This window comes from Aedes albopictus, chromosome 1 (assembly GCF_035046485.1).
Source record: "Aedes albopictus strain Foshan chromosome 1, AalbF5, whole genome shotgun sequence".
Lineage (NCBI taxonomy): Eukaryota > Metazoa > Arthropoda > Insecta > Diptera > Culicidae > Aedes > Aedes albopictus.
In genome coordinates this window covers 22679044-22704043 of record NC_085136.1, presented here as the reverse complement: position 1 = coordinate 22704043, position 25000 = coordinate 22679044, and the positions used below count along the sequence as shown (strand labels likewise).

Genomic DNA, 25000 nt, shown 5'->3' with positions numbered 1-25000 from the left:
TGTTGGTACCTACCAGTGCTTGGGTTTAAAATTCTATCGCATAAAATCTTTATATTTACAAAATATATCAACGTGAACGGGATCGCTACTGAAATGACTACTCATCAGAATTGAACAATTTCGAAGCGGTTCCGACCTAAAACCGCAGTGGTTTCCGTATGGTCGTCGGTCCAGCGGCGAGCTTCCGGTTCTTGGCTGCCGAACCACCAGCAGGGCTACCTCCGCCGGGGTGCGTCTTGCGAGGCCACGTTTGTAGGTTGGTATTGTTGTTGGTGTTGGTACCGGTACCGGAGCTGCTGCTGCTGCTGCTGCTACTACTGTTGGAACCACCATCCGTCGCGATGGTGAAGTTCATGATCGCCCGCGATCTTCGAGGCGAGGATCGGAATCCAGCCGGTGGAATTCGACGTCGTCGATGGGGAGTTCCCGGTGGTTCGAGCGGGGTCTGCGGAGGTGTGTTTTGCCCGGGAGAGGGCGGCGAGAACGAGGGCGGAGGGGTATCCGGAAGGGGACGTGCTTCCGGGGAATCTTCGGTGGAGGGTTGCGAGCGGATCGGAGAGATGGGTTCCGGGTCGGGATCATCACAGAACAGGTTTCGGCGTACTTTGCTCGAACGATGCGTCAGGTCTTCGTAGATGATGAGGGCGAACTGCGGATCGGCAGTTTGCCGATGAAGCCGATAGGACAGCTTGAGCTTGGTTCGCTTGTCGGGGGAATCGGCGCCGTCGGTGCTTGTGCCAGGGGTTGCTGGTTCCTCTGGCGAAGTGTCTTCCCGGGGAATGTGATGCGAGGTGCGGGTACCACGATGTTTCGATTCGTGGAATGACCGTACGATACCGATCGCTTCCAGGTACTGTAGCTCGGAGTAGGTATTTTGACGAGGTTCGGTTGATGGCCCGGGACTTTGCGGGGTGAGTTGAGGTGGTCCATCGTCATCGTCCTCGTCGCTGGAGGAAAACGGAATGAACTGGTGCCCTGCGGTCAAGGGAGGCGGCTCGGAGCTGGCCGAGTGCAGCCGCGGAGGTGTCTCGAAACTGAGATTCGGGTCCGGGGAGGCGGATTCTTTGTAGGATTCGTTGCTTGCACGATCGGAGGGATGATCAGCTGCAGGTTGTGTTATGAAGTTTTCTGGTGGTGTGCTTATACTATAATAGAAATAAGAATAGGAGAAATGCAGAACTTCTGGTATTATGGCGGGCATTTTGAGATAATCTGAGTTTTCGTTCGATTTCTTGGTTCACGATAGGGGAAACAGTTTTGAGAAACTTCAGCATTTTGACAGAAAATCAAGAATTTAGAGGATATTTAGAAATTTGGAAAAACTTGAGATTCCCTAGGTTTCTATAAGGTAAATTTTTTATGTACCGTAACCTCTCACGATTCTCAAGCACCTATAGAAGAGAAGTTCATAGGTGTCCTGGTCTAGGATTTTAAGTGTATGAGATATTACAGGATCTTAAGAAGAACTTGTCTAGAATCTTGATTGGTGTGGCTTTTTGGGACAGTTTCATTTCTATCTAGTTTTATCATACCCATTCCGTTATTTTACAATCGTTCAAAATGGTCTTCTTGAGTTCCTGAGATACTAGATAAGTTGCAGCCGAAAATGCGTAGCCGTGGAATCTGCTGATAATGCACTGCTCGATAGTATTGGTCATGATCCCTGTGGGAAGCAACTTCGTTATAAACTCCGGAAACATCTGAGAGGAAATGCATGTTGACAGCTCTGACACTGAATTCGGTAAGAATGTAAGCAACGTACTCGGAAGTCTGCACGGAGAAACAAAAGTACCCAAAAGTGAGTTCAATCCACCCAACTTCGAGGTTGCGTGCGGGAAGCCAATTTTGAGTTGATGGAGTTGATGCTGAGGTGGGTAGTTTGCATTTAGGCGTATTCGGTCAATGTACCTAAAGTCGAAGTTTTTTTTACTCAACCGTCAGTTAAATTTACTCAACTTTCGGTTCTATGTCACTTACTCAATTTTGGCTTCCCGCATCGAACTCTCAAAGTTGGGTTGTTTTGCTATTCTTTCTTTGACAACAACAAAGAGAGCGAATGAAAGAGGATGCAAAAAAGAACTCAAAAGTGAGTTTAAAAATACTCAAATTTGGGTTTTCTTGTTTTTCAGTGTGTTCTCTCATACGCTGCACCCAGTGCCGGATTTAGGCCTCGGGGGGCCCGGGGCAAACCCTAAAAAGTGGGCCCCCAGAATCGAAATTTCGAAAAAAAAAATGAACCATACAATTACTTTTTTTTTCTTAATCTTATGTATTATTTTAGACCTAATATTGAAAGCTTCTGATTTCTGAACTTCTCCAAAACTCCGACAAATAGAAAATTATTCGAACATTTAATTTGATATTTGACTCAAATGTCAAAATACTAGCGTTAATGACATCTCGTTCAAATAGTACATATATTTTAAACTTTCATCCAAATTGAAAACATTTATACAAGTTTAAGAACTTAGCGTTCAGTTAAAAATCTACTAAAACATGCAGCAACTTTATTTGAGATTGCACGGGATCGACGAGTATTTCAAAATTCAGATTATATAAAGATTAGTCTCTTGGGAGCAACTGTAGCAATAAATCTTAATATCTTCAGTAAAACCAAACATAAAGATATGGAAAGTTACAGTTTCCAAGACACTCGGTTTTCAAAACTAGCCTCAACTCCCAAACATCTCCAGAATTCATCATCTTCTCTTTTTCATGATAGCAGCGATCTGATGCAAATAAGTATAAGACATTTGTTTCCAAAATATAATCATAATCAACAAACGTATGTATAATTGTATAATCATTGTGAAATAATAGATAAATTTGTGAAACTATTGAAATTTATATTGATGTACAATTTCTCAAAAGCTTAATCTTTCTTGCACTCTGCTTAGAGACACTTTTTATAGCAACTTGAAGTCCAGGAAAAGTGTTTCCACTCGATAATAACTTTCAAGGGTTTTTAGAGAAAATCGCATATTTTCAAATACTGCACCAAAAATTATGAAACTTTTGATTTCGAATTATTCTTAAGAGAAAATCCAGATAAATGGCCAAACATAGTTGAGATACCTTTAGGAACCCTATTATAAGTTCTTTTTTTAGTGTGACGTCCTCACTGGGACACTGCTTCTTACATTAGTGTTTTATGAGCACTTCCACAGTAACTGTGGAACTGTTATTAACAAAGAGTTTCCTTTGTCAATGACCATTTCGTATGTGCATACCGTGTGGCAGACACAAATACACTCTTTTCCTAAGGAAGTCAAGGATTTTCCTTTACGAAAAGTTCTTGGAACGACCGGGAATTGAACGCGTCACCCTTAGTATGGTCATGCTGAATATCCACACCTTAACAGCTGTGGCTATAGGGGCTTTGTATAAAATATGAACGCTCATTCACGTGAATTTCATATGGTTTCGTTGAAAAATATAAATTGTATTTCGGATTCTTAGGGGCCCCCTTCATCGGGGGGCCCGGGGCACTTGCCCCCTTTGCTCCCCCTTAAATCCGGGCCTGGCTGCACCTCAGTAGTGGTTCGCTAAGGATAGGTAGTGAGCTCATAGGATGTACGTAGTCCTCAGCCTAATTCGAAGTCCTGAGCCTAAATCGTCTGTGAACTCGATTATTTCAGTTTCGATACTCGGTTGGAAACCTTTTTTTGCTCTTATGCCATCGATACTACCAGTTGCTCCACTCCACATTTTTCTCGATCATCATACGTCGGGTAATTTTCATTGACTTTGACATTTAGGCACAGGAAAAACTGTCCACCGGATCGTGGGATTTTGATGCCCAAATAGTGCTTCACATCTCTTCACATGCTTCCGGAATCTTTCGTACTCCGCTTCTGTACGGTTATTATTGGGTTACTATCAGCATACCGTCCACATGTAGCAATATGAACGACTACTTCTTCTTCCGGATTTTCACGAATAGACAGAGATCTGCATCGGACGGGACGTATTCAAGCTGCTTCAAAACTTTGTTAATTTTGGCATTTCAAACTATGGCTTGAGTCCATAGAGGCTTTTTCGTAACAGGCATATCTCGTTTCTAGTTCCACTTTGGTACTCTTTCGACTGTTTCATGAAGATGGTCTTCTTAACTGCCCATAATCGCATAGTTGACGTAAGCGCCACTGTAGTTTTCAACAAACCTTTGAAATTTCAACAATGATTAATGAAAAGTTTATGATTTTTTTTCACGTTGATATCTAGCTAGTGATTAGATCTTGTGCTCTATTGAATAAAACTGGTCACAATTATGCACATGTTATAGATATTAGCTTGCGAGTGCTGACATTGTCAATGGTGGTTACGTCAGCTATGCGATTATGGGCAGTTAAGCTCCCCATGCAAATATGCCGTCTTCACGTCGACGTGCTTGACCAAAAGTGATTGGCTTGGCAACTGGGGCGAACACCTCATCGTAGTTCGTCCCGTACCTACTGCTAACTGAAGCCTAGTGCCATGAGTCTGGCATTGTAGCGGATAACGCTTCCACTCTCGTCCGCCTACTTCTTGAAAATCCATTTGTAACTAATCGCTCTTGTTTTGCGGCAAACGAACAATATCCCATGTGGAGTTTTCTGCGAGTGGTAGCAGCTCCTCCGCTATGGTTTGCTTGGTTGGCGGTTCGAACCTCATCCCTTTGTCAGGAACCTGCAGTCACGGCTGACGGTCAAATTGTCGTTGCTTGGGCCCATGAATCGATACGCTTTATTCTTAAGAATTGTAACTTCAGGGGTTAACAAGCTTAATGTTCATTGAACTTCCTTCTTGATTGAGAGTAAAATGTTGAATGAGTATAAAGTGAGAAAGTGTTAGAGATGTCAGTTTGTAATTGCTTACTTCGTTCTTACATTATAAAGCCGGTTACTGTGATCTCCAACACCCCCTCTTAATCGGCTAATCCTAAACAGGATCTCAGGATCTTTAACCGGCTCATATCCAATCCTATTTTCAAACTTGATTGGGTTTACTGAACACACCATCCGGAACAACCTTGTAGACATCTTTGGCAATAGGCGCACTTTCTCCGTAATCCTGTCTAGGTTGTTGTAGGTAACAATTTGCATCCGATCGGGCTTTATAACGAACAGGGAGTCCCTTTGCGTCCTCAAGAAATATCCATTTAGATTTTAATACAGTCACGTCTTTCAAGCATTCCACAGAACGCTAGACCTGGTTGGACTTCATTCACTTATCTCCTCAGGACGGCCGTTCACATCTTTGAATGCTTTTGGTGGATCTGAACAAACGAGGTAACGGGCAACATCAATGGTCCTATTTATGGTCGATTTCATGTCACCAGAGAACGGGCGTTCACATTCTCTAAGCTTTGTGGAAGCCACAGCAGGGTTGTTTCCACATTCTGAGCGCGAAGGGTATCAGTTGGTCGGCTCCAGAGGCACGTTCTCCTCCATTTGGGAAAAACTACGTCACTACGTCTTTTAACTTCTTCGCCGTTCTCCGGTAGCGAGGGTAGCACCGGCGGATTGATTGACTCCAAGCATTCGTTCTTGACTGTTTCCATCGGATCAGTTTCTTTAAGGTGTTCGACAATATTATCTTGATGTTCCCCCTCTTGTTCAAAACCTTGGTCAATTGAAACTTCATCTGATTCCTCAGATTCGCAAATATTCGTCGATCCATATGCATAAGACATCTAGCTTGAAGAAGTCGCCCCGCAGTGGGCAATTGGGCATACTCCGATTACTTCTCCATCCAGTTCCATCGTCGCAGGTGATTTCCCAAACGTTACCTTAATGTCCGCACTAGCCAACTTCTCGATGGATATCAGATTTGCTCGCAGATCAGGTACATATAAAACATCGTAACTTGAAGGCCGCTGCTGTTTACTCCAACAAAATTCACTTTATGCTAGGCTTCGACGGATTCATTGTCTTTGGCAACATTGATGATGATCGGTTGATTCAGCTTGACCAGCTTCTTTTTTTTTTTCTCCAGCAATTCTCCTCATTGGTCATATGGTAACTAGCGCTGGAATCGAGCTTGAAGACGAGCTTTCTCCGAGGGTCTCCAGAAGTTTGCTTCCTACCCGACATGAATGCTACGGCCTTACCTCTACTAGTTACGTTTGTTTCAGCTTGAATATTGACCCAACACTTCTTGGCCATGTATCCCTTTTGATGACAACGGCTACATCTTCTGGTCAACTTCCGATTCTCCTGCTTGTCAAATGCCACAGGGTTCTCACTAAACGTGGTTTCGATTCTGCTTCCGACAAACGCTGCAGGTTTTTCATTGGACGTGTCGATCATCCGATCGCTTTTCTTCAATTCTTCGGCCAGAAGTCGTTCCCGAACTACGTCCAGCGTTAGCTTACCTTATCCGAAATTCTCCAAAGCGGTTATCAGGGGGTCGTACGTCTCAGGAAGGATTACGAACAATTGAGAGACCAGATCACATTCTTCTAACTTCGCTCCCGCGGACTTCAGTTACGGAGGTCTTCAAATGTTCTTTGACGGATGTTCCTTCCGCCACCTTCAACTTCACAAGTTGCTTGCAAACCAGCGTTTGAGACGATACAGACTTCCATGCATAAACATTTTCAAGGGTACTCCAGATTTCTTTGGCGGTATTCTTCTTCCGGATCAGGTCCAGCATGTCATCGTGGATGAACGAAATGATGAGATTCACGGCCTTGCAGTCCTGTTCGTTGAACTTCGTCAATTCGGCTTCTACTACTGGGACTTTCTTCTTGAGGACTTCCAACAAATCAACGGACTTCAGGTATTTCTCAACCCAGAACTTCCAGTTTTCATAGCCGGTGCCCGTGAATTGGGGAATTCCGTAGAATACTCCCTTACGTGCGTGGTCCATAACCTCTCAAGAATTGTAACTTCAGGGGTTAACAAGCTTAATGTTTATTGGACTTCCTTCTTGGTTGAGAGTAAACTGTTGAATGTGTATAAAGTGAGAAAGCGTTAGAGATGTCAGTTTGTCATGGCTTACTTCGTTCCTACAATATAATGTCGGTTACTGTGATTTCCAACACTTATGGTTCAAGGGGTACCCTGCGAAGAAAATCTTGCGAGATTTTGCTTCTAATTTTCCTCTCTACTCCTTGGGGATCCGAACGTACGTCAGCGGCCCAAACATACGGAGATGACTGAGGACTGGCTTCGTTCCATGCCAAAATTCGAACGAAGTTTCCCTCATCAGCTTCGTCGGCGATTGGCTTTGAAGATATTTTACCGTGTTTACCGCTTCGACCCAGTACTTCAACGGCATTTTTGCGTCCAGCGGCATGCAGCGCGCCATTTCGAACAAAGAGCGGTTCTTCCGCTTCACTATTCCGTTTTGCTGCGGGGTATATGCAGTGGTAAACTGTTGTCGAATCCCTTCGGCTCGATGGAACGCATCCAAAGCGGAACTCCGATATTCACCACTCTGGTAGGAACGTATGACCTTCGGCGGCTTGCCGAGTTCGGACTCCACCATCTAGACGTGTTCCTTGACTCGTTGAGGTACCTTGAACTTGACCAAATTCAATGCCAGCTCTTCTTCTGGCCTTCTCTCCAAAGCCGTACTCAATGTCGAACATGATTCCGGTATACTCCGAAGCAACATAGCTACCTGTAGACTCTTGCTCAGCTCCCGCCAGTCATCATGAGCCGCTCGAATAGGTCTTTCATTTAGGCTGTTCTGTGTATTGTCCGTTGTCTAGTGTAAGTAATGTGTTCAGTCTGTGCAGCCTCTGGCTGAAGACGGTGTGAATTGTCTTTTAAAAAATGTGCCGCTTGATGTTCTTGCCGTCGGAGCAGCGCTTGAGAATGGACATTTTGGACGTTGTTACATTCTCGTAATGTTTCCGTAGCTTCTCCCAGATCGCTATTGCAGTCTTGCAGTCTTTGATCCGGTTGAGTTGATTATCCTCCAGCAGGAGGCTTCCTGATCGTCATGGCAGCTTCGCTTGCCGGATTGGCTTCGGCATCAGCAATTTACTGGGTTCCGCACCAGTAACATACTGCCACAAATCCTCTGGAGTGAGGAGCAACTCCATCTTAGTCTTCCAAACGATGTAGTTCTCCGTTGAGCTTCTAGATTAACAATCGTTCCATCTTGAGAACGGCCCATAACCTCTTAGAGGGGAATGAAACCCAACTGGTTTGGTTAAAAGCGTAGAGTTAACCAATATGATTGGTGCTTCAACTAGCGAGTGTCCTGGATTTCCATCACTTCAACGTCTGCATTTGTCAGTTTTTTGGCGGATGGAATATTCTCTCAAAGAGAGGGTAAAATACCTTGATCACGCCGGTCTTGCGGTCAGCGATTTGCTGCAGCAATCGATGAAAAGTGGTTCTTCGAGTTCACTAGATGCTTCTAGCACCCGAGTCCAGCAGAAATGCCAACTTCTTGTCACTCACTCTCTTCAAACAATGCAGTCGCCATTCATAGTCGCCGGATCAGATCCCCGAGGCTGAAGCAGATATCCACGAAACGATGAACCTTCATGATAAGGAAGACCCGTCATCTCCTTCTTAGTAATGGTCATAGTCGAAAGTTTCCTCGATGCTCTTTATATATCCTTGTACAGATGTTAAAGCTGTTTTGCCAGAAAATTCCTTGAAGGAAGAACTTTGCTAAGATTGAATTCCACACAAAGTACATATGTTTCCTCTCCGAAATCGAGCCCTGATTCCCCGGTATCCGTTGCAACCATGCTAGTCCTCTATACTACCATCAATAGTTGATTGGGCAGAGCTTAGCTCAACCGAAATTGCTACTTACGTTGATAGATGCGTATCGCGCTCCTCGAAGGCCGACACCGCTTCGGCATTGGAAAACCTCTGCACCAGTCCGTCCTGTTGTTTGTGTCGCATAAACTTCACAATCCGCGATCTCCCCTTGACCGTTACTCCCTTCCATTCGAGGATCGCATTCGAAGCGAGGTAGCCTTCCAACCGATAGATTCCATCGCTCGAACAGAGGCATAAAAACTGACGCAGAACTTCGCAGGGAGCACTCATCTGGAAATAGACAATGAGACAACATATTAATCAAGGGATCTTTTCTCATTTACAGGATATGGCGAACGATCAGGCGGGGAGGTCCCAAAACCGGCCGGATGTAACACCCAAGCAACGATCGTGAGTCTTCGACCGGAGAACAACACCGATCCTCGATTGATCTACAGTCCTGCATGCACCAGAGTCGAACGATGCAGCGGATGCTGCGTATCCAAGCGACTGTCCTGCCAGCCAACGTCCACTCGGTTGAGGACCTTTTCGGTAAGTCTATGGAAACATTCGAACAACGTCTACTATGATCACTGATCGCACAATCTCCGGTCTTTTTAGGTTAACGTCCTCGAGTACGTGTCCGGTACCAAGACCCGCTTCAAGAACCGTGACTTGGCCGTGATCGAGGAGCACGTTGGCTGCGCCTGCCAGTGCCGAGTCAAGGAAGAGCACTGCAACGTATTTCAGAAGTACAACGCCCGCAACTGTCGGTGTGAATGCAATAACCTGGACGACCGATCCAAGTGCCTCCAGCACAGCGACATCAAACAGTGGAACCCGGAGACGTGCGTGTGCGAGTGTCTGGACCCGACGGATTGCACCAGCGGGTCGTACTACGATCACAACTTCTGCAAGTGCCTACAGGTAATTGTCGGCGCCGTGGTCTAACCGAGATTCTGGTGGAACTGGTGGCCATTCGAATGTGTTTTTCTTTCCTAGTTTGTTTTTGCTCTTCCCTAACCGAGTGGGACCCCTTCAGGGCTGGGACACCGAAGGTGAACCTCCATCACAAACTAACTGGACGATTTCGTTTTGTTTTCTTCTCTTCCCCATTGTTTTTTCCCTTTACAGAACAGTTTCTACATCATACATTAACACAATATGCACGCCAAAAGAAATTCAATTCGAACGCATTACTATTTTCATCACTGTTAGTAGCGAGTAGTTAGGCCTTTAATTCCTAAGGAAAAGAGCATACAATTCTAATTATTTAAGATTTTACATCATGAGAAGTGCCAAATCAATATAAGCGACACACTAAATTTATTTTATCGATCTCAAAAATTCAACAGATGAAAATTCGGTAATTGTTTTATGTCGAACCTGGCAATTAAAAAAAGTCTACACAAATTCGGCAAAAAATGCCGAGATGTCACCTGTTGTTTTCGTAATAATCAGTTATCCGAGATCGAGATCACAGTTTAGGTGTGGCAGAAAACGAACGAATCGCTCGTGCTCGAAGCGACTATCTGAGACTGGAATTTATTCAGAAAAATAATAGATCCTAAAAAACTGTATAATCAGCTAACTAGTGTATACTTCAACCGAAAACCAAATCGTGGGTGCGTGTTGTTATTTGCTGTGAATGTGTTAGTTAACTACTCGTCCACCAGAGGTTTGCCCAATTCGCGATCGGGGTTTACTGCGATCGCGCGCGCCATGCGAACTGAATTGGTTGTTGCTAGGTTGCCTCGGTACGCGTTGGGTTCCTATTCCGTGAGTATACATATTCGAACATATCCATTCATCCTGCGATGTCGACGTCTTTTCTCGCCCTATGCTTCTATGTGGCTTTTTGAATACCTACATTGTAACTATGTGTTGTTGTGACTGTCCTCCTTCGTACGTCGTTCATCTCTTTTAATTAATACGTGCCTACCTACTAAAATCAACCTGGGTGACTAATCAAATCGCAGGGAAATCCTTCCATCGTTTAACGAGCAGGGGCTTGCTCGTCCCGGTACTAATATGATTAATAATCGGTCTGGTGAGGTAGCTTGAACGTGCGGGGAATACCTTTCTTGCTTTGTTTGCTAAATTAATAAATTCCTGTGCTTGGCTTATTAATCAATAGGATAATAGAGGGGTTTGGTGCTTAAGATAATAGATCACTATTGTATAAGATGTTAATCGCTTTTTGATAGCTTTATTGAACCTTTTGAACCTTGGATAATCATAACAAACGAATAGTTGATTTAGAAGCATATTGAAGGAGTATTGATCGAAAATCACGAGTTTTTTTTAGCTTGAACTGATTTTTAAGTCGACACATCTGAAAAAAAATAGGGCTTATATAGCTGACGCGATAATCGCGCGAATTTTCAGCAAGACTTGAGCATTGAGTATCTTCGTGTCTGTCACATGATCGCCAGACCTGCCATACTCAAACTCTTTAATCTTGGCCTTAATCCATTTGTGATTCTAGCGATGGCTGTGAATATAATTTTAAATGCATATGTAGTAAGCCATGGATTCGAATTCAAAAAGGCATTCATTCTGTCTGCATCGTTAGTCACAATCAGATGTGTTTTCACTTTCGATCCAAGTACCTTTTTAGGTTAGTTTCCATAGTAACGGCCAAACAAGTGAAACAATTTTCGGTGGTCGTCTTAAAGATTTCTTCACGCTCCTGATTTTTCAAGATGTCACAAGCAAATAGAAACCAATTCGGTTTCGGAGACTGAAACCGGCGAATCAGCGGGGAATGGACGCGGAGGATAAGCTGTAGTTGAAGTCAGAGGAAGAATATCTAGAAGAGTAGGAGTATCGTCGCCTATGATGGAACATTTTCGTGGTTGCGAAAACTACTCGACATTGGCATTCGCAAGAAAGATGCTGCTGATCCGTGAGGGAACGTGAGACGCCTGGATTGCACCGGAGGAAGGTGATCCGGAAAACGCACAGTCTCTGAGAGCACTAGGCACGATTTGCCTCAGCATCGATTCGATCGACTACAGTGTGGTACAATCGGCGAAGACGGCGAAACATGCGTGGCACAAACTCAAAAACGATTTCCAAGACGACGGAATGACAAGACGGATCGGATTACTGCGTAAATTGACCAGTTTTCGCCTGGAAAACTACAGCACCGGGTCACCGAGGCGTATTTAATCAATAATAATGGGCCTCGAGGCGTCCGGAAGAAGGATCTCAGCAGATGCTGCCGCCAAGATACTGCAAGACGTCAAGATTTCCGGCGGTTTGAGCTCAACCGACGAGGAGTGCAGAGCGATTTTGGAGGAGAAGAACGCAGCACGGACGGTAATGTTGCAGCAAGGAACCCGGCAGAACATGGAACGTTACAAACAGAAGCGGAAGCAGCAGATCCGTCTCTTCCGGGGGAAAAGCGCCGCCTGGAAGTAGAAAAGTACGAGGAAATGGAACTGCTGTGCCGTTTTCATGAAACACGGAAGTTCTACCAGAAGCTCAACGCATCTCGCAACGACTTTGTGCCGCTAGCCGAAATATGCAGGGATAAGTATGGGGCCCTGATGATCGAAAAGTGGAAGCAGCACTTCGATCAGCACCTGAACGGCGTGGAGAACGTAGGCACGGGAGACCACGGCAACGGAGGAAACGACGATGCCAGTGCAGCGGAGGACGGAAATGAACCAACTTCCACGCTGAGAGAAGTTAAGGATGCCATTCACCAGCTCAAACCCAACAAAGCAGCTGGTAAGGATGGTATCGCAGCTGAACTCTTTAAGATGGGCCCAGAAAAGTTGGCCACCTGTCTGCACCGGTTGATAGTCAGGATCTGGGAAACCGAACTGCTACCGGAGGAGTGGAAGGAAGGAGTTCGACAAGAAAGGCGACGATTTGGAATGTGAGAGCTTCGGGGCGATCACTATTTTGAATGCCTTTGAAATTGCTATACCAAATCATCTTCCGACGTCTTTCACCTAAAGTAAATGAGTTCGCGGGAAGTTACCAAGCCGGTTTCATCGACGGCCGGTCGACAACGGACCAGATCTTCACCGTACGGCAAATCCTCCAGAAATGCCGTGAATACCAGCTTCCAACGCACCACCTGTTCATCGACTTCAAGGCGGCATACGACAGTATCGACCGCACAGAGCTATGGAAAATCATGGACGAGAACAGCTTTCCCGGGAAGCTTACCAGACTGATAAGAGCAACGATGGACGGTGTGCAGAACAGCGTAAGGATTTCGGGTGAACTATCCAGTTCATTCGAATCTCGACGGGGACTACGACAAGGTGATGGACTTTCCTGCCTACTATTCAACATCGCCCTGGAAGGTGTTATGCGACGAGTCGGGCTCAACAGCCGGGGTACGATCTTCACGAAATCCGGCCAATTTGTCTGTTTTGCGGATGACAAGGATATTATTGCTAGAACATTTGGAACGGTGGCAGAACTGTACACCCGCCTGAAACGTGAAACATAAAATATCGAACTGGTGGTGAATGCGGCTAAGACAAAGTACATGCTGGTAGGTGGGACTGAGCGAGACAGAACAAGCCTTGGCAGCAATGCTACGATAGACGGGGATACTTTCGAGGTGGTAGAAGTATTCGCATACCTCGGTTCCTTGCTAACGGCTGACAATAACGTGAGGCGTGAAATACGAAGGCGCATTATCTGTGGAAGTCGTGCTGGGGGCTCCAGAAGAAACTGCGGTCGAAAAAGATTCATTCCCGCACCAAAATACGCTAATAAGATCGGTGGTTCTATACGGACACGAGACATGGACGATGCTCGAAGAGGACCTTCAAGCACTCGGAGTTTTCGAGCGACGCGTGCTAAGGACGATCTTCGGCGGCATGCAGGAGAACGGTGTGTGGCGGAGAAGGATGAACCACGAGCTCGCTGCACTCTACGGTGAACCCAACATCCTGAAAGTGGCTAAAGCTAGACGGACACGGTGGGCAGGGCATGTTGCAAGAATGCCGATTGCGATTTGAGTGATATGTCTGTTTGTCTGTGGTACCAGCAAGTGACGAACGACAAGAATGCCACCAAAAGTCAAGCGTACTGCGTGAACGGTAGCACATGAGAGTATGATTGTTGAAGCGCAGGAGAGCATGGATAGGAACGATATGCGGAGGTTTTATACAATTTTGTGGAAGGAAACCTGCGGACAGACCAGGCTCCTGGCATCAATGAATTTTATCGTAGCCGACATCTAACCGCTTTATACTCATATTCGTGTAAATTGAAACAAGCGTGTAATCAACAAACGCTGCTTTGTTTAATACTGTGAGCCACACACGAAATGCACTGAGGTGTAAAAAAAATATTTTAAAAATTGTTCAACAAATCCAAATAAACGGTAAACAAAAAGTTGTTGATGTTTTCGCAAATGACATCCTGTCTACGATATCGTGGCGAACTCGCCTAGGACGAAAAGCCACGTTAATAAAGACAAAAAAAATCCTGTCTACCACACTCAGCGAAAAAAACTAGCGAAATTCATCGAAATACCTTATGAAAATTTGCTATAACTAATTCTTATGGATGACATAACAATACCTTATGAAAATTGATCGTACTTGCTATGACAAATTTCATAAGATAGACTTATGAAAAGAACAAAAAAATCTTAAAATGATGCAGACTGGATTCGATCCATGAACGTCGGGATCACCGAGCCCGTGTTTTATCCACACGGCTACCGACGCTTGCAAATACCTGGTTGCTAAACATGAATAAAAGCTAAGCTGTGAGACGATTTTACGTCATAGAGTGACCTTATGAAATTCATCCGAATCATTATGAATTATTTAAAGGCCGTTTCATAAGTTGGGCCTTATGGAAATCTTAAGGTTATTTGGCTGAGTGCATGATTGCAATGCCTTGATATAGGCCGTGTCGGGGGCCTGGGACAGACAAAGCAATAGTGACAGACAGGTGGAAGGAGAACTTCGAATATTTATTGAATGTTAATAATGAAGGAGCATCAATGAACAGGCACAGACAAACAGACGTAACACTTCGAACATTTTTTAATTCAAATCATAGTCACGGAAACATATTCGCCCAATGCTAAAAGGACTATATTTGGCCAACCACCAACAAGGGTAATTTTCCAATTATTGCACGGCTAAAAATTCGCCAATTGTTGCACACCTCATAAGAATATCATGGAGTGTGCAACAATAAGCGAGTTTTTAGCCGTGCAACAATTGGAAAATTACCCTAGGTGGCGGTAGTGAGCAAACGTCAAACTCGAACAAAAACGATGCGAGCGCCACGGTTGGGCAGTTGACCAAATATCAAATTTTGAAAAAAAAAACCTTTATATCAGTGTACGATGGGAATTATCAGAGTGTTACGTCTGTTTGTCTGTGGAACAGGATTAACATTGTGGATGACGGTCAAGCAGTGGAACCACAAACACTTGAAGATAGGTATGATGTTAAGAAGGCCCTTAAGGAACTGAGAAATAAAACAACAGCAAAACTGCTGAGAAGGACGAGATCCCGGTCGAATTTCTTAAGCTCGGAAGTAAATCGAATCTTGTGAAGATATTTGGCGACAAGAAAGGTACTAGTGTTTATGAACATGGGTATCACCCTTTTAAACTGTTCAACAGACTGAAACCTCTTGAAGAGTTCTTTGTCGGCGAATACCAGGCTGATTTTCACGAGGCTCGATCATGACGGATCAAATGTTTAACCTGCGGATGATCTTGACAAAACTAGACAGTGTACGATTCAGTAAAAGAAATTAGCTTTGGCATATAATGTCAGAACATGGTTTTCCAGCGTAACTAATTAGGCTGATACGCGTAACGCTGGATGGATCAACATCAATTACCGCATTACCCCGCTAATTCGACAACGACAACGTTGAATAAGCGGGGTACGAATTAAAAAGTGTCATATTAAAACGTGTCGAACAATCAGGGTAATACCACAGACAAACAGACGTAACACTTCGAACATTTTTCGATTCAAATCATAGTCACGGAAACATATTCGCCCAATGCTAAAAGGCCTATGTTTGGCCGTCTACCAACTTGATGGCGGTAGTAAGCAAACGTCAAACTCGAACAAAAACGATGCGAGCGCCACGGTTGGGCAGTTGGCCAACTATCAAATTTTGAAAAAGACCGTTAAATCGGTGTACGATATGAATTATCAGAGTGTTACGTCTGTTTGTCTGTGGTAATACATTATTCGGACCACAGACGAAGTGTCCACCTCGCTTGTGACCTTTGATGGATTGAGGCATATTTCTTTCGAATTCCCTGTTCAACATTGCACTTGAATAAGTGATTAGGATTCTGGCGTGCAGAGGAATGACACTATTATCACACTGTTGAAATGCGGGTCCAGAGTTAGCGATTACTTATTGATAGCAGCGTTTTTTTGGTCAGCTCCAATGCCGCAATTTTATTTATTTTTCATTATAAATCCAAGTTTATTCTAATCCAATAACTTACATTATATGTAGTATTTAACTGCTACTCTAAGACACAAACATTCCAACACTTTCATTTCTGCCATCTACTGCCTTCAATCTTTTATACAATTATATATTCTAAGCTAAACCAGTGCTGCCAGTTTTACCAAACCATACACACGGTCGCACATGCTGTTGTGGAGGAAATTAAATCTACAACAACTAGGTGTAACTAGGGCAAATGTGCTCATGGCATTGCATTGCATCAATAGATTTAGCCGGATTTGATTGATTGATTGATTTGTCTTTATTAAAGAGACTTTCAGCCCTTTTAGCCCTTTTGTTTTACAGCTCTTAAAGAACTTTCAAGAAAAAATTAAAGCGAAAATTTTCGTTTTTAACTCGTTTTGCCACAACTCTACAGGAAATTTCTATCGGAACCCCAGGTGGAAACTGTTTTGCTCGATGATTTCCATAGAGGATTCCATAGGATTTCCATAGGAATTCATGCAGGAATCGCTGGAAAAATTCTTGGAATAATTCGTGGATAAACTCTGGGAGGAATTCCTGGGGAAATTTCTGAAGGAATCCTTGAGGATTGTTTGGAGAAATTTCTGGAGAAATTGCCGTAAGTATTGAGGAGGTATTCCTTACGGACTTCCTGGAGGCTTAGAGCAATCCCAAGAGGAATTCCTGGAGGAATATCTAGAGAAATTCCTTGAGAAATCTCTAGAAGAATTCCAAGAGGAATCCCTGTTTAGGCCTCTCCACTTTTTCAAAAATCTTCTCTGATTCAGCCAAATCAATTGAATGAAGAGGTGCATCAAATCAATTTTGTGTTTTTCGAACACAATTTCGAACTTCAAAAAATCATAACTGCATTAACTTGCCAAAAATTCTTTCAGCACAAATTGAACACACAAGATTTCTCCAGAAACTCCTCCTAAAAGTGCTTCAGTAATTTTTAAAGTAAATCATCCAGGGATTCACCATGTAGTATGGTGAAACGTTCAGGAAGAATTCCTGGAGGAATCTCTAGAAGAATTCCTTGAGGTATCTCAAGAGAAATACCTGTAGGAATCTCTGGAGAAATTCCCAGAGGAATCTCTAGAGAAATTGCTAGAGGAATTCCCGGACCAATCCTAAGAATTTTCAGAGGAATCCATGCAGGAATTTTAAAAGGAATCCTGGGGGAATTTCTGGAGGAATCCCTTATGGAATTCTTGGAGGAATCCCAAGAAGAATTTCTGAAGAAATTCAAGGATCAATTTCTGAGGGAATTCTAGGAGGAGTTTCTGAAGAAATCTCAAAAGGAAGTACTGAAGAAATCGCTGAAATTTCAGAGGAAATTCTGAAGGAATCCTAAAAAGAGTAAGCAGAGAAACTTTTGGAGCAGTTTAGTGAATAAAATATTGTTATTTTCTATAGCCATATCGATAGAGCTAATTTTTCTGAGTAGGTATAACATGATTTTATTGGATTCCAATAACTTTGTTTTGATGGTTAAAATAACAAAACAGTTTTAATTTTGGTGTATGAGCCATTTTACGAGACGTTTCGGATCAGCTGATCGCTCATTTCATGAATGAAAATTTGACAGGAGGTTGCGCCCAAGCCCGTGAGTGTTAATATCAATATCAACACTGTTGTTGTTTCGTAAAATAGACTATAGAATGACGTTCAATCGATAAAATGACAGTTCGACCCGAACAGAAAAAAAATCCCATGCAAACTTTAAATGCATTTTAAAAATAGTTCCCGTACTCCAAAAATTATGAAATTTTGGATTTCGACTAATTTTTGGGTGAAGAATCCGATTGTAAAATAATCCGGATACCCCTAAAGAACCCAAGATAAAGCGTGCAAGCAATCCCAAGAGGAATTCTTAAGGGAATCTCTAAACAGTTCCTGGAGGAGATTAATGCCTGGAGAAGTTTCTGGAAGAAGCTCTCGGAGGCAGTTTCAAAATAATCCTGGAAGTTGTTCCCGAAAGAATCAAAGAAGGAATTCCCAGGTGAATCCCTGGAGGAATCTTGGAGAAATTTGTGAAGAAACCTCATGATGAATCCCGGAAGCAATTCCATGAGGAATTCCTTAGGAGAGCTTTCTTAGCGAATTCCTGTAGGAATCCTAGGATAAAAATTTGAAGAAATCTATGTCTGCAGTAAGTTTTGGACGAATCCTAATGGATTTTTTAAGAAGTTCCTGAATTAAATTTTAATAATCTTGAGTAAAATTTTCTGAAAAAATTTCTTGAAGATATTCCTACAGAAATACTTCGAATAATTCCAAATGGAATTTTTGGAGCAATCTCCCGCGGAATTCTGCATGGAATATATGGTGGAATCCTTGAAGAAATCTCTGAAGGAATGCCTGCAGAGGATCTCTGGAAAATCACGAAAACAGCACTTGAACCATCCCTGGAGGAACCTTCAAAGATATCCCAGGTTAAATTCCTGAAGAAATGTCTGGAGGAATCCCTAGATGTTAAAAATTCATCTCTGGAGCGAGCAAGCTATGGAAAAATTCCTGGAGGAATTGCTCATACTCATATGGTTTACAAAACTATAAACAAATCAAAACAGTCATTTTGATTCTTCAAAACTGCAATTGCCTATTTGTATATTCACATATCGGGCGCCCATGTTGCTTAAAAGTCATCTCAATTCGGACCCCCCCCCTCCCCTGGGCCCCCACTAGAAGAAAATCCTAACTACGCCAACCATTTCACGACTCTGTGTCGAACATCTATATAACGTTAAGACAATGCATTCTTTCAGCTTAGCATTCTAGATTCATTGATCCGTTTATTTTCGACCGCGTGTTTATGTTCGCGAAGGCGAAATCCCGGCGAGTATGTCCAATGTACACAGCAGAACAGTTCTGGCACGGTATTTGATAGATCCCAGATGTTTTATCCGCTGGGACCTTGTCTTTCAGGTTGCACAACAGGCATACGCGCCAACTTGTGACGTAGTTGGGGAATAAGTCCTCCCAAAACCAATGAAATATAATTATAATCGATGCTGTTCATCCTAATCAGGCATATTCACGATGAAACTAGTGCATTTAACCGAAAAAAGTTGAATTTTGTTCAATTTTGAAGAGCTTTGCAACCACCACCCCCCCCCCCCCCCCCTCCCACACCTACGTCACAAGTTGGCGCGTATGACAGCAGGTCTTTGGGAACGTCCATAAATTACGTCACGCTTTGAGGGGGGAGGGGGGTTCAGAAAAGTTCGACGACCCATACAAATATTTCAGAGGTCTCATACAAAAAGTGTGACATAGGTGGGAGGGAGGGTTGAAAATGGTCGATTTTTTTGTGACGTAATTTATGGACATTCCCAACGTGTTACTGCTAAACAACCTGAAATCCTTGGTGCTCAAGGATTGCATGAATAGGGTTGGATATTTTTAGGTAGAACGGAAGACTGATCCTTTTTACTTCCTCTCTTCCAATTCAATCATCGTGCTTGAGATTGAACAACTGCTCCAACGTGACGTCGTTGTTGTCCTCGATTTTCGTGAGGAGACGAATGTGAATCTCGACGTCATTCTCCAATTTCAGGCCACGCTGGAGAAATTCACCGAGCTTTGTAAGTGTTGCAACCTGCACGCGAACGCTACATGGTCCCCAAAGACTGATTCTTTCGCTCTAAACAGGCTCTTGAGCTTGACAACTGCCTGCACAAAACTGAGATTACGTTGGTTTCAAGCCAATGAGACAAGGATATGTTCCGGGTTCGGTGGTACTTGCACATTGAACGAGATGGTGCTTTTTTCGTCGTCAGGCTGCTTAATCATCTGAGCCATCAGTCTTGCGCGTTTCGATGCGAATGATAATGAAAAGTCCGTAGAAATAACAGTCTCCCGTATCACCTTAAACTTGCACATTAACGCTATTCAGCGCGCTTACATGATATTTATTCATCTCTCACGCATTTTCCTTCAATAATTCGCTTCGGTGTCGGTTCTCCTACTCTGATAATACGCAATCAATCACATGTTCCACGCTACTATCATCACTAAAACCTGCCATCTACCGACCCTATTGCAGATCTACTCGGCCACGCGTTCCCGCAACCAATCTACCATGGACCGCCGGCGGTTGATCCTGAAACCCGTCCCGTCGTTGTCCTAGGCTAAGCAACCGTCGTAAGATCATCACAAAACAATGAGAAATGAGAAGAAGGAAGTGCTTCTAATTCGGATGTCGCGTTAGTTAAGCGTGGGTACCTTACGCGCACGCATCGTGAACCAGTGAACCAGGAAAAGCTAAGCTTGGGCACAACAACTACCGGAATTTATTGCTGATGCAGAAGAAATCGACAGTACAAATCAACCAGAACCGCAGGAAGAGCATGGGGAAAGGAACGAAACAGAAGACGTAAAACTATTCTCAAAAGAAATGTGAAGAAACGAGGGACATTCCTAGAAAGATGAGACGAACTAAACTGCCTCGAGCAGAATCAGTGTTTAAAGATCGGGACGGGGAGAACAATGCCATACCTAGCTCGCGTCGATGCACCGCACCGGGTCATGCGCAAGTGAGGGGCACAACTTGTGCCGCACAAGCAAGCAAATCGTGTGAAAAGTAGGGCGAAGAATGATTGTGTGTGAATGTTGTTAGCTTTAGGAGTTATCCACGAGCATGTTTCAAACGTTTATCTACCCGTTTGTAAGCGTGAAAAGCTATTTATTTCTGTTTAGATGAAGATTTCCAACATTAAAAGTACGACTTTACAACGAGCGAACTACCTAGAGGTTGTTGTTTTTATGCACTTCGAAATCCTACCCCAACAAAGGCAGCCATTTTTAAAAGGATCATCGTTGGTCTCAGAACCAAAAGTAGAAACTTACCTTTCTTTCCAGCTTTTTTTCGCGCAAAATCACGATCGCGTCGCTTCCGCAATTTGATTAACACCTTCACTTGATTTTCTAGTTGCTCGGAACACTCATAATGGTTGCAAAACAGTTCAAAATAACCATTATTCAATGCAAAAATCAAAGCACTTCCGAAAACCGATGCGCAGAATAAAAACAATCATCGCCGTTTGCGGATGGAAAATGTCATGGCGAGAAAAAATAAAAATAAAATCATGATGATGACCGGTGTAATGCTGCAAGGGCTGAAGGAAAGTGATGCCAGCCAAACTTTCGTCGTATTCTTTTTTTATATTGCGCAGTTCCAACCTTAGTGAACACTCAGAAATAAAAGTATACACGGAATCAAGGGGAATGACATATCCTTTTATAACCGGAAAATCCGCATTTATCCGTTCGTAACCGTCGCTAACCGCTGCTAACTGAGCAACAGTTAGACGCGGTTAGCGACGGTTAGCAACGGATAAATGCGGATTTTTCCGGTTAGCAAAGGAAGTGTCATTCCCCTTGCACGGAATTACTATTATTTATGCATTTTGTATCCGCTTCTCTCTCACTCTCTTGCTGTTTTCATGCTATCTGCCGTTAAGCCTGGGTTGAAGAGAAGTGTTTCGTCAACCCAGGTGAAGCACCAGATAGCATGAAAACAGAGAGTGAGAGAGATGCGGATACAAAATGCATAAATAAAAGTAATTCCGTGTATACTTTTATTTCTGAGTGAACTCATAAGTTCATACATGTATTTACTTAAGTGGGCAGGTGGGCAGCTTGGTATAGGCAGAAGTTTTCGAAACTAGATTTGGCACAGGCGTTACTTGCAGAGGAGTGCGCGACCAGAAGATCAAGCTGCCCTGGCGTCGATGCAACAATCAACCGATTCGTCGGATATTTGTTTAATGGGGGGCCTTGGTATGGCAAACGTCGAGCCATAAAGAAGAAGAACACATGGTGACAGAATGATACCGACAGATGACAGATTCAAATGGGGCAACGAAAAAATACCTGATAAATTATAAAGGGCTATTTGCAGTTCAGAAGGAATTTTTTGGCCTATCTTGATGCATGGGAAATTCCTTGCCTGAATCGCCCAAGAAATCGTTTTTCTTCGATCGCAGTACCGTCTTACCCCGCTCGTTCGACACGTTTTAATTCGACACTTTTTAATTCGTACCCCGCTTATTCGACACATGTCGAATTAAAAAGTGTTGGAATGTCACAGCGATGTACACTGTAAATGCAAAACAGTTTAATATTGCGCTTATACTCGCACCCGCAGCAGCTCCTCTTGCAGACGCTAATTCCGGAAGTTCAGTTTTGGTGCTATTTGACGCTCAAACCGCCTGAAGATCAACCGGAATCGACTGAGGATGGCAACAATCGTAAAAAGAACGAGCTTTTCATTCGCACCACCGCAATATCTGTTGAAATCATGTTTCATAACAAATCCGGAAATCAAAACAAAAACAAAAATAGAGTTGCCAAATTTCAATGAGCAACGTGGTGTAGGGTGACCAGTTTGTCGAATTAAAAGTTTACCCCGGTTATTCGATAATAGTCGGTGTCGTATTAGCGGGGTAATACGGTACGCAGTTGCTAAGGAATGACAATTCAAATGGCAGTCACTGTGGAAAGTTTCTGACAGGAATCGGTCAAGAACTTTCTTGAGCGATTCCTTTTGAACACGAAACTGAGCTTAAGGCAATCCATGAGACAGATGCGATCAGCTGATTTTTTTTTACCATTTATTTTTGACATCCGATGATCGGGGTGATAGTTGAACACAAAGGAATTTGTTAAGCACCGACGACACTTGACGAAACTTTGTTAAGTAGTACTCACACTGTGTTTACATTTTTAGCTGTCACCCCCAACGCGAAAAGTCGTCATGGATTGCCTTATTGAGGTTTGTATAGGTGAATTCAATCGCTCCCTCATTGTAGAGGCGCTAGGTGAGATAAGGTGAAAATCGTTACAACAAAAGTTCAATTTATTGTCTTGAAAATTAACTCATATTTTGCCTTGGTAGTTGCTATTTTCCATTGGTAATGGCTTCCATTATCTTCATTCTTGATGCCCACGCCGACAGACACCGGGTTGGCCAGGTAACAAAAAATCCGGATGATCGCCCGCCGGAGTCATAGCAAGAGCTCCTCAAATTAATCGTATAATTTGTACCTACTGGACCTAAGCGCATCTGGAAGTTCTAAGTTACTGGAAGTTCCAGAGCTAAGCGCATCTGTTTGTTTCTTAACGATGCGGAATTCGATATGAAAAAGTGAAAAAAGCAAGGAAAAAAGTGCACTTTGCCTATGCTGCACTTTTTTGCTGAATCACTCTTTACATAGGATTATCATTCCTGCCACCAGATACGGAGGGGTCGTTAGCTTCGGCCTATATCACCTATTGCTCCTTCGACTGCCTTTTTTGCACATATCTCCAATTTGTCGATCTAGTACCTTCTCAGAAATTACACGAGATTCCTGCAACACAAACGAGCGTGGACTTCTGTCAGTTGACGCTGCTGCTGCGATCAGCTGCTCTGAAACGTCTCATAAAATTGCTTATAAGCTATGGAGTTATCCACCGATGAACCAAATTCATCGCGGTCCTGCTACCAAGGTGTAGAATTTTGCAATCAAGTATGCCTTGGTAGACCAAACTCTTGTGTAATACCCAAAAGGAATTTCAGATTGGCGGAGAAATCACACACAAAGTTTACTTGCTAAACTACTTGATTTAATAAACGTAAAAAGAACAGTGTACACGCGGTAGCGGACGACGAACGAATGCTGAACGTCGATGGGCGCGCAACGCAATGTGGGGTGCGCACGTAGCTGTGCGTGATAGGGTTGAGCAAAAGGCACACAGAATGAAAGTGTCGAAGATGTGAGCATTGCCCCCTTCAACACATATAATATCGTGCAAAGTGATAAAGAGAAACAATCCTCAAAAACAACAATTTCGCTTGAAATGTGTAATTTCCTTGGTAATTTCCGAAATAAGCACTAGCAACACACGAGCCACACACCCGAAAATCAGGAGCAAGTTAGGGTATACTATCCAGAAAGTGGGTACCAAAACGCGTAGTACCAAAAACGATGATGGGTGAGACGGCGATATACCGAGTATGACAGCTGTGTCACGGTGTCACCAGCGGCGTCATGGTCACATTTTTTTCCGCAGTCAAGTTCGCAGATTGTGAACAATCCTCGGTACTCACTTTACGTAATTTATGTTTAGTCCCTTACTGTCAGAGCTGTCAGATCAGTGTAACACGCTAAATAAAATTTACACAAAAGGCAATTTACACGGAAAAAAATACACGGTTATGAATATTTATTGGGTACCGGACTGGTCACCGAAAATTTGATCGTTTTCTTAGGTACATCGAGGTCTTGAAATTAGTCTATGGTGTCACCCCACTGTTTGATGTCAAGCTATGCAATCATCGCGAGCCGTTATAACGGAGAAAAGAGGTGGCGATAGTGTTCGGCTATTTTTCATTATGGCGTCGCGGACAACAAATTTGAATTTATTTGTTCTAGCTATAACGTCGGTGTGTTAACGGCACACCGCTTGGATGTCAAAAGTTCTTGTTCTTTTTGCTTGGTGCTGCATCAATCGATAGGATACTGCAAGATGACGTCACGAAGCCGTGCACTGACAGTTCAGCGAGCTTGTTTACTGTGGTAACCCTATGCGAACGCTTGAGAACTCGCTCAGAGAAGCGAGATAGTAGAAAGAGAGAAAGGGAAATTTAGGAGATATTCAGAATTGTACCGAGTAGGAGAAATATACTACGATCAGAAGTTTTGTGACAACCAACCGAACAAGACGTATTTTATTCAAAGTCTGTAAGAACAGAAGTCTTTGTCCTCCCACTTTACTAGATTGTTCAGTGGCGTACGAGGATAGATTTTTTTTAAAGTAAAGTAAAATTTTCTAAAAGTTTTAAGTTTCGCGAGTGA

At 43.3% G+C, this 25000-nt stretch overlaps 2 protein-coding genes across 4 annotated transcripts in view; one reads left to right on the top strand and one right to left on the bottom strand.

The window, feature by feature from the left end:
* Positions 1-20909, top strand: part of LOC109433651 (uncharacterized) — a 93693-nt gene extending 72784 nt beyond the window's left edge. For 2 of the 3 annotated variants that reach the window (XM_029876809.2, XM_029876808.2), the window contains exons 4-6: positions 9058-9263; positions 9333-9638; positions 20206-20909. In XM_029876809.2, coding sequence (XP_029732669.2) covers positions 9058-9263; positions 9333-9638; positions 20206-20289 — 596 coding nt within the window. In that variant the 3' untranslated portion in view covers positions 20290-20909. Of the gene's footprint in view, positions 1-9057; positions 9264-9332; positions 9639-9845; positions 10298-20205 lie in introns of those variants that run through there. The other variant, XM_062844202.1, reaches the window with a different exon arrangement.
* Positions 20-21219, bottom strand: LOC109424766 (cell surface glycoprotein 1). The gene is made up of 3 exons (XM_029855969.2): positions 21009-21219; positions 8764-9002; positions 20-1145 (listed from the first exon to the last, which is right to left on the bottom strand). The coding sequence occupies exons 2-3, from the start codon at positions 9000-9002 to the stop codon at positions 137-139; spliced, it is 1248 nt and encodes a 415-aa protein (XP_029711829.1). The 5' UTR covers positions 21009-21219; the 3' UTR covers positions 20-136.
* Positions 21220-25000: the final 3781 nt, after the last annotated feature.

Excerpts from the sequence above, each read along its gene's own strand:
- LOC109424766 (XM_029855969.2), bottom strand. The coding sequence starts at position 9,002 with ATGAGTGCTCCCTGCGAAGTTCTGCGTCAGTTTTTATGCCTCTGTTCG. Across the intron at positions 1,146-8,763 it reads CGCGATACGCATCTATCAAC|TATAAGCACACCACCAGAAA; the intron begins GTAAGTAGCAAT and ends TTTCTATTATAG.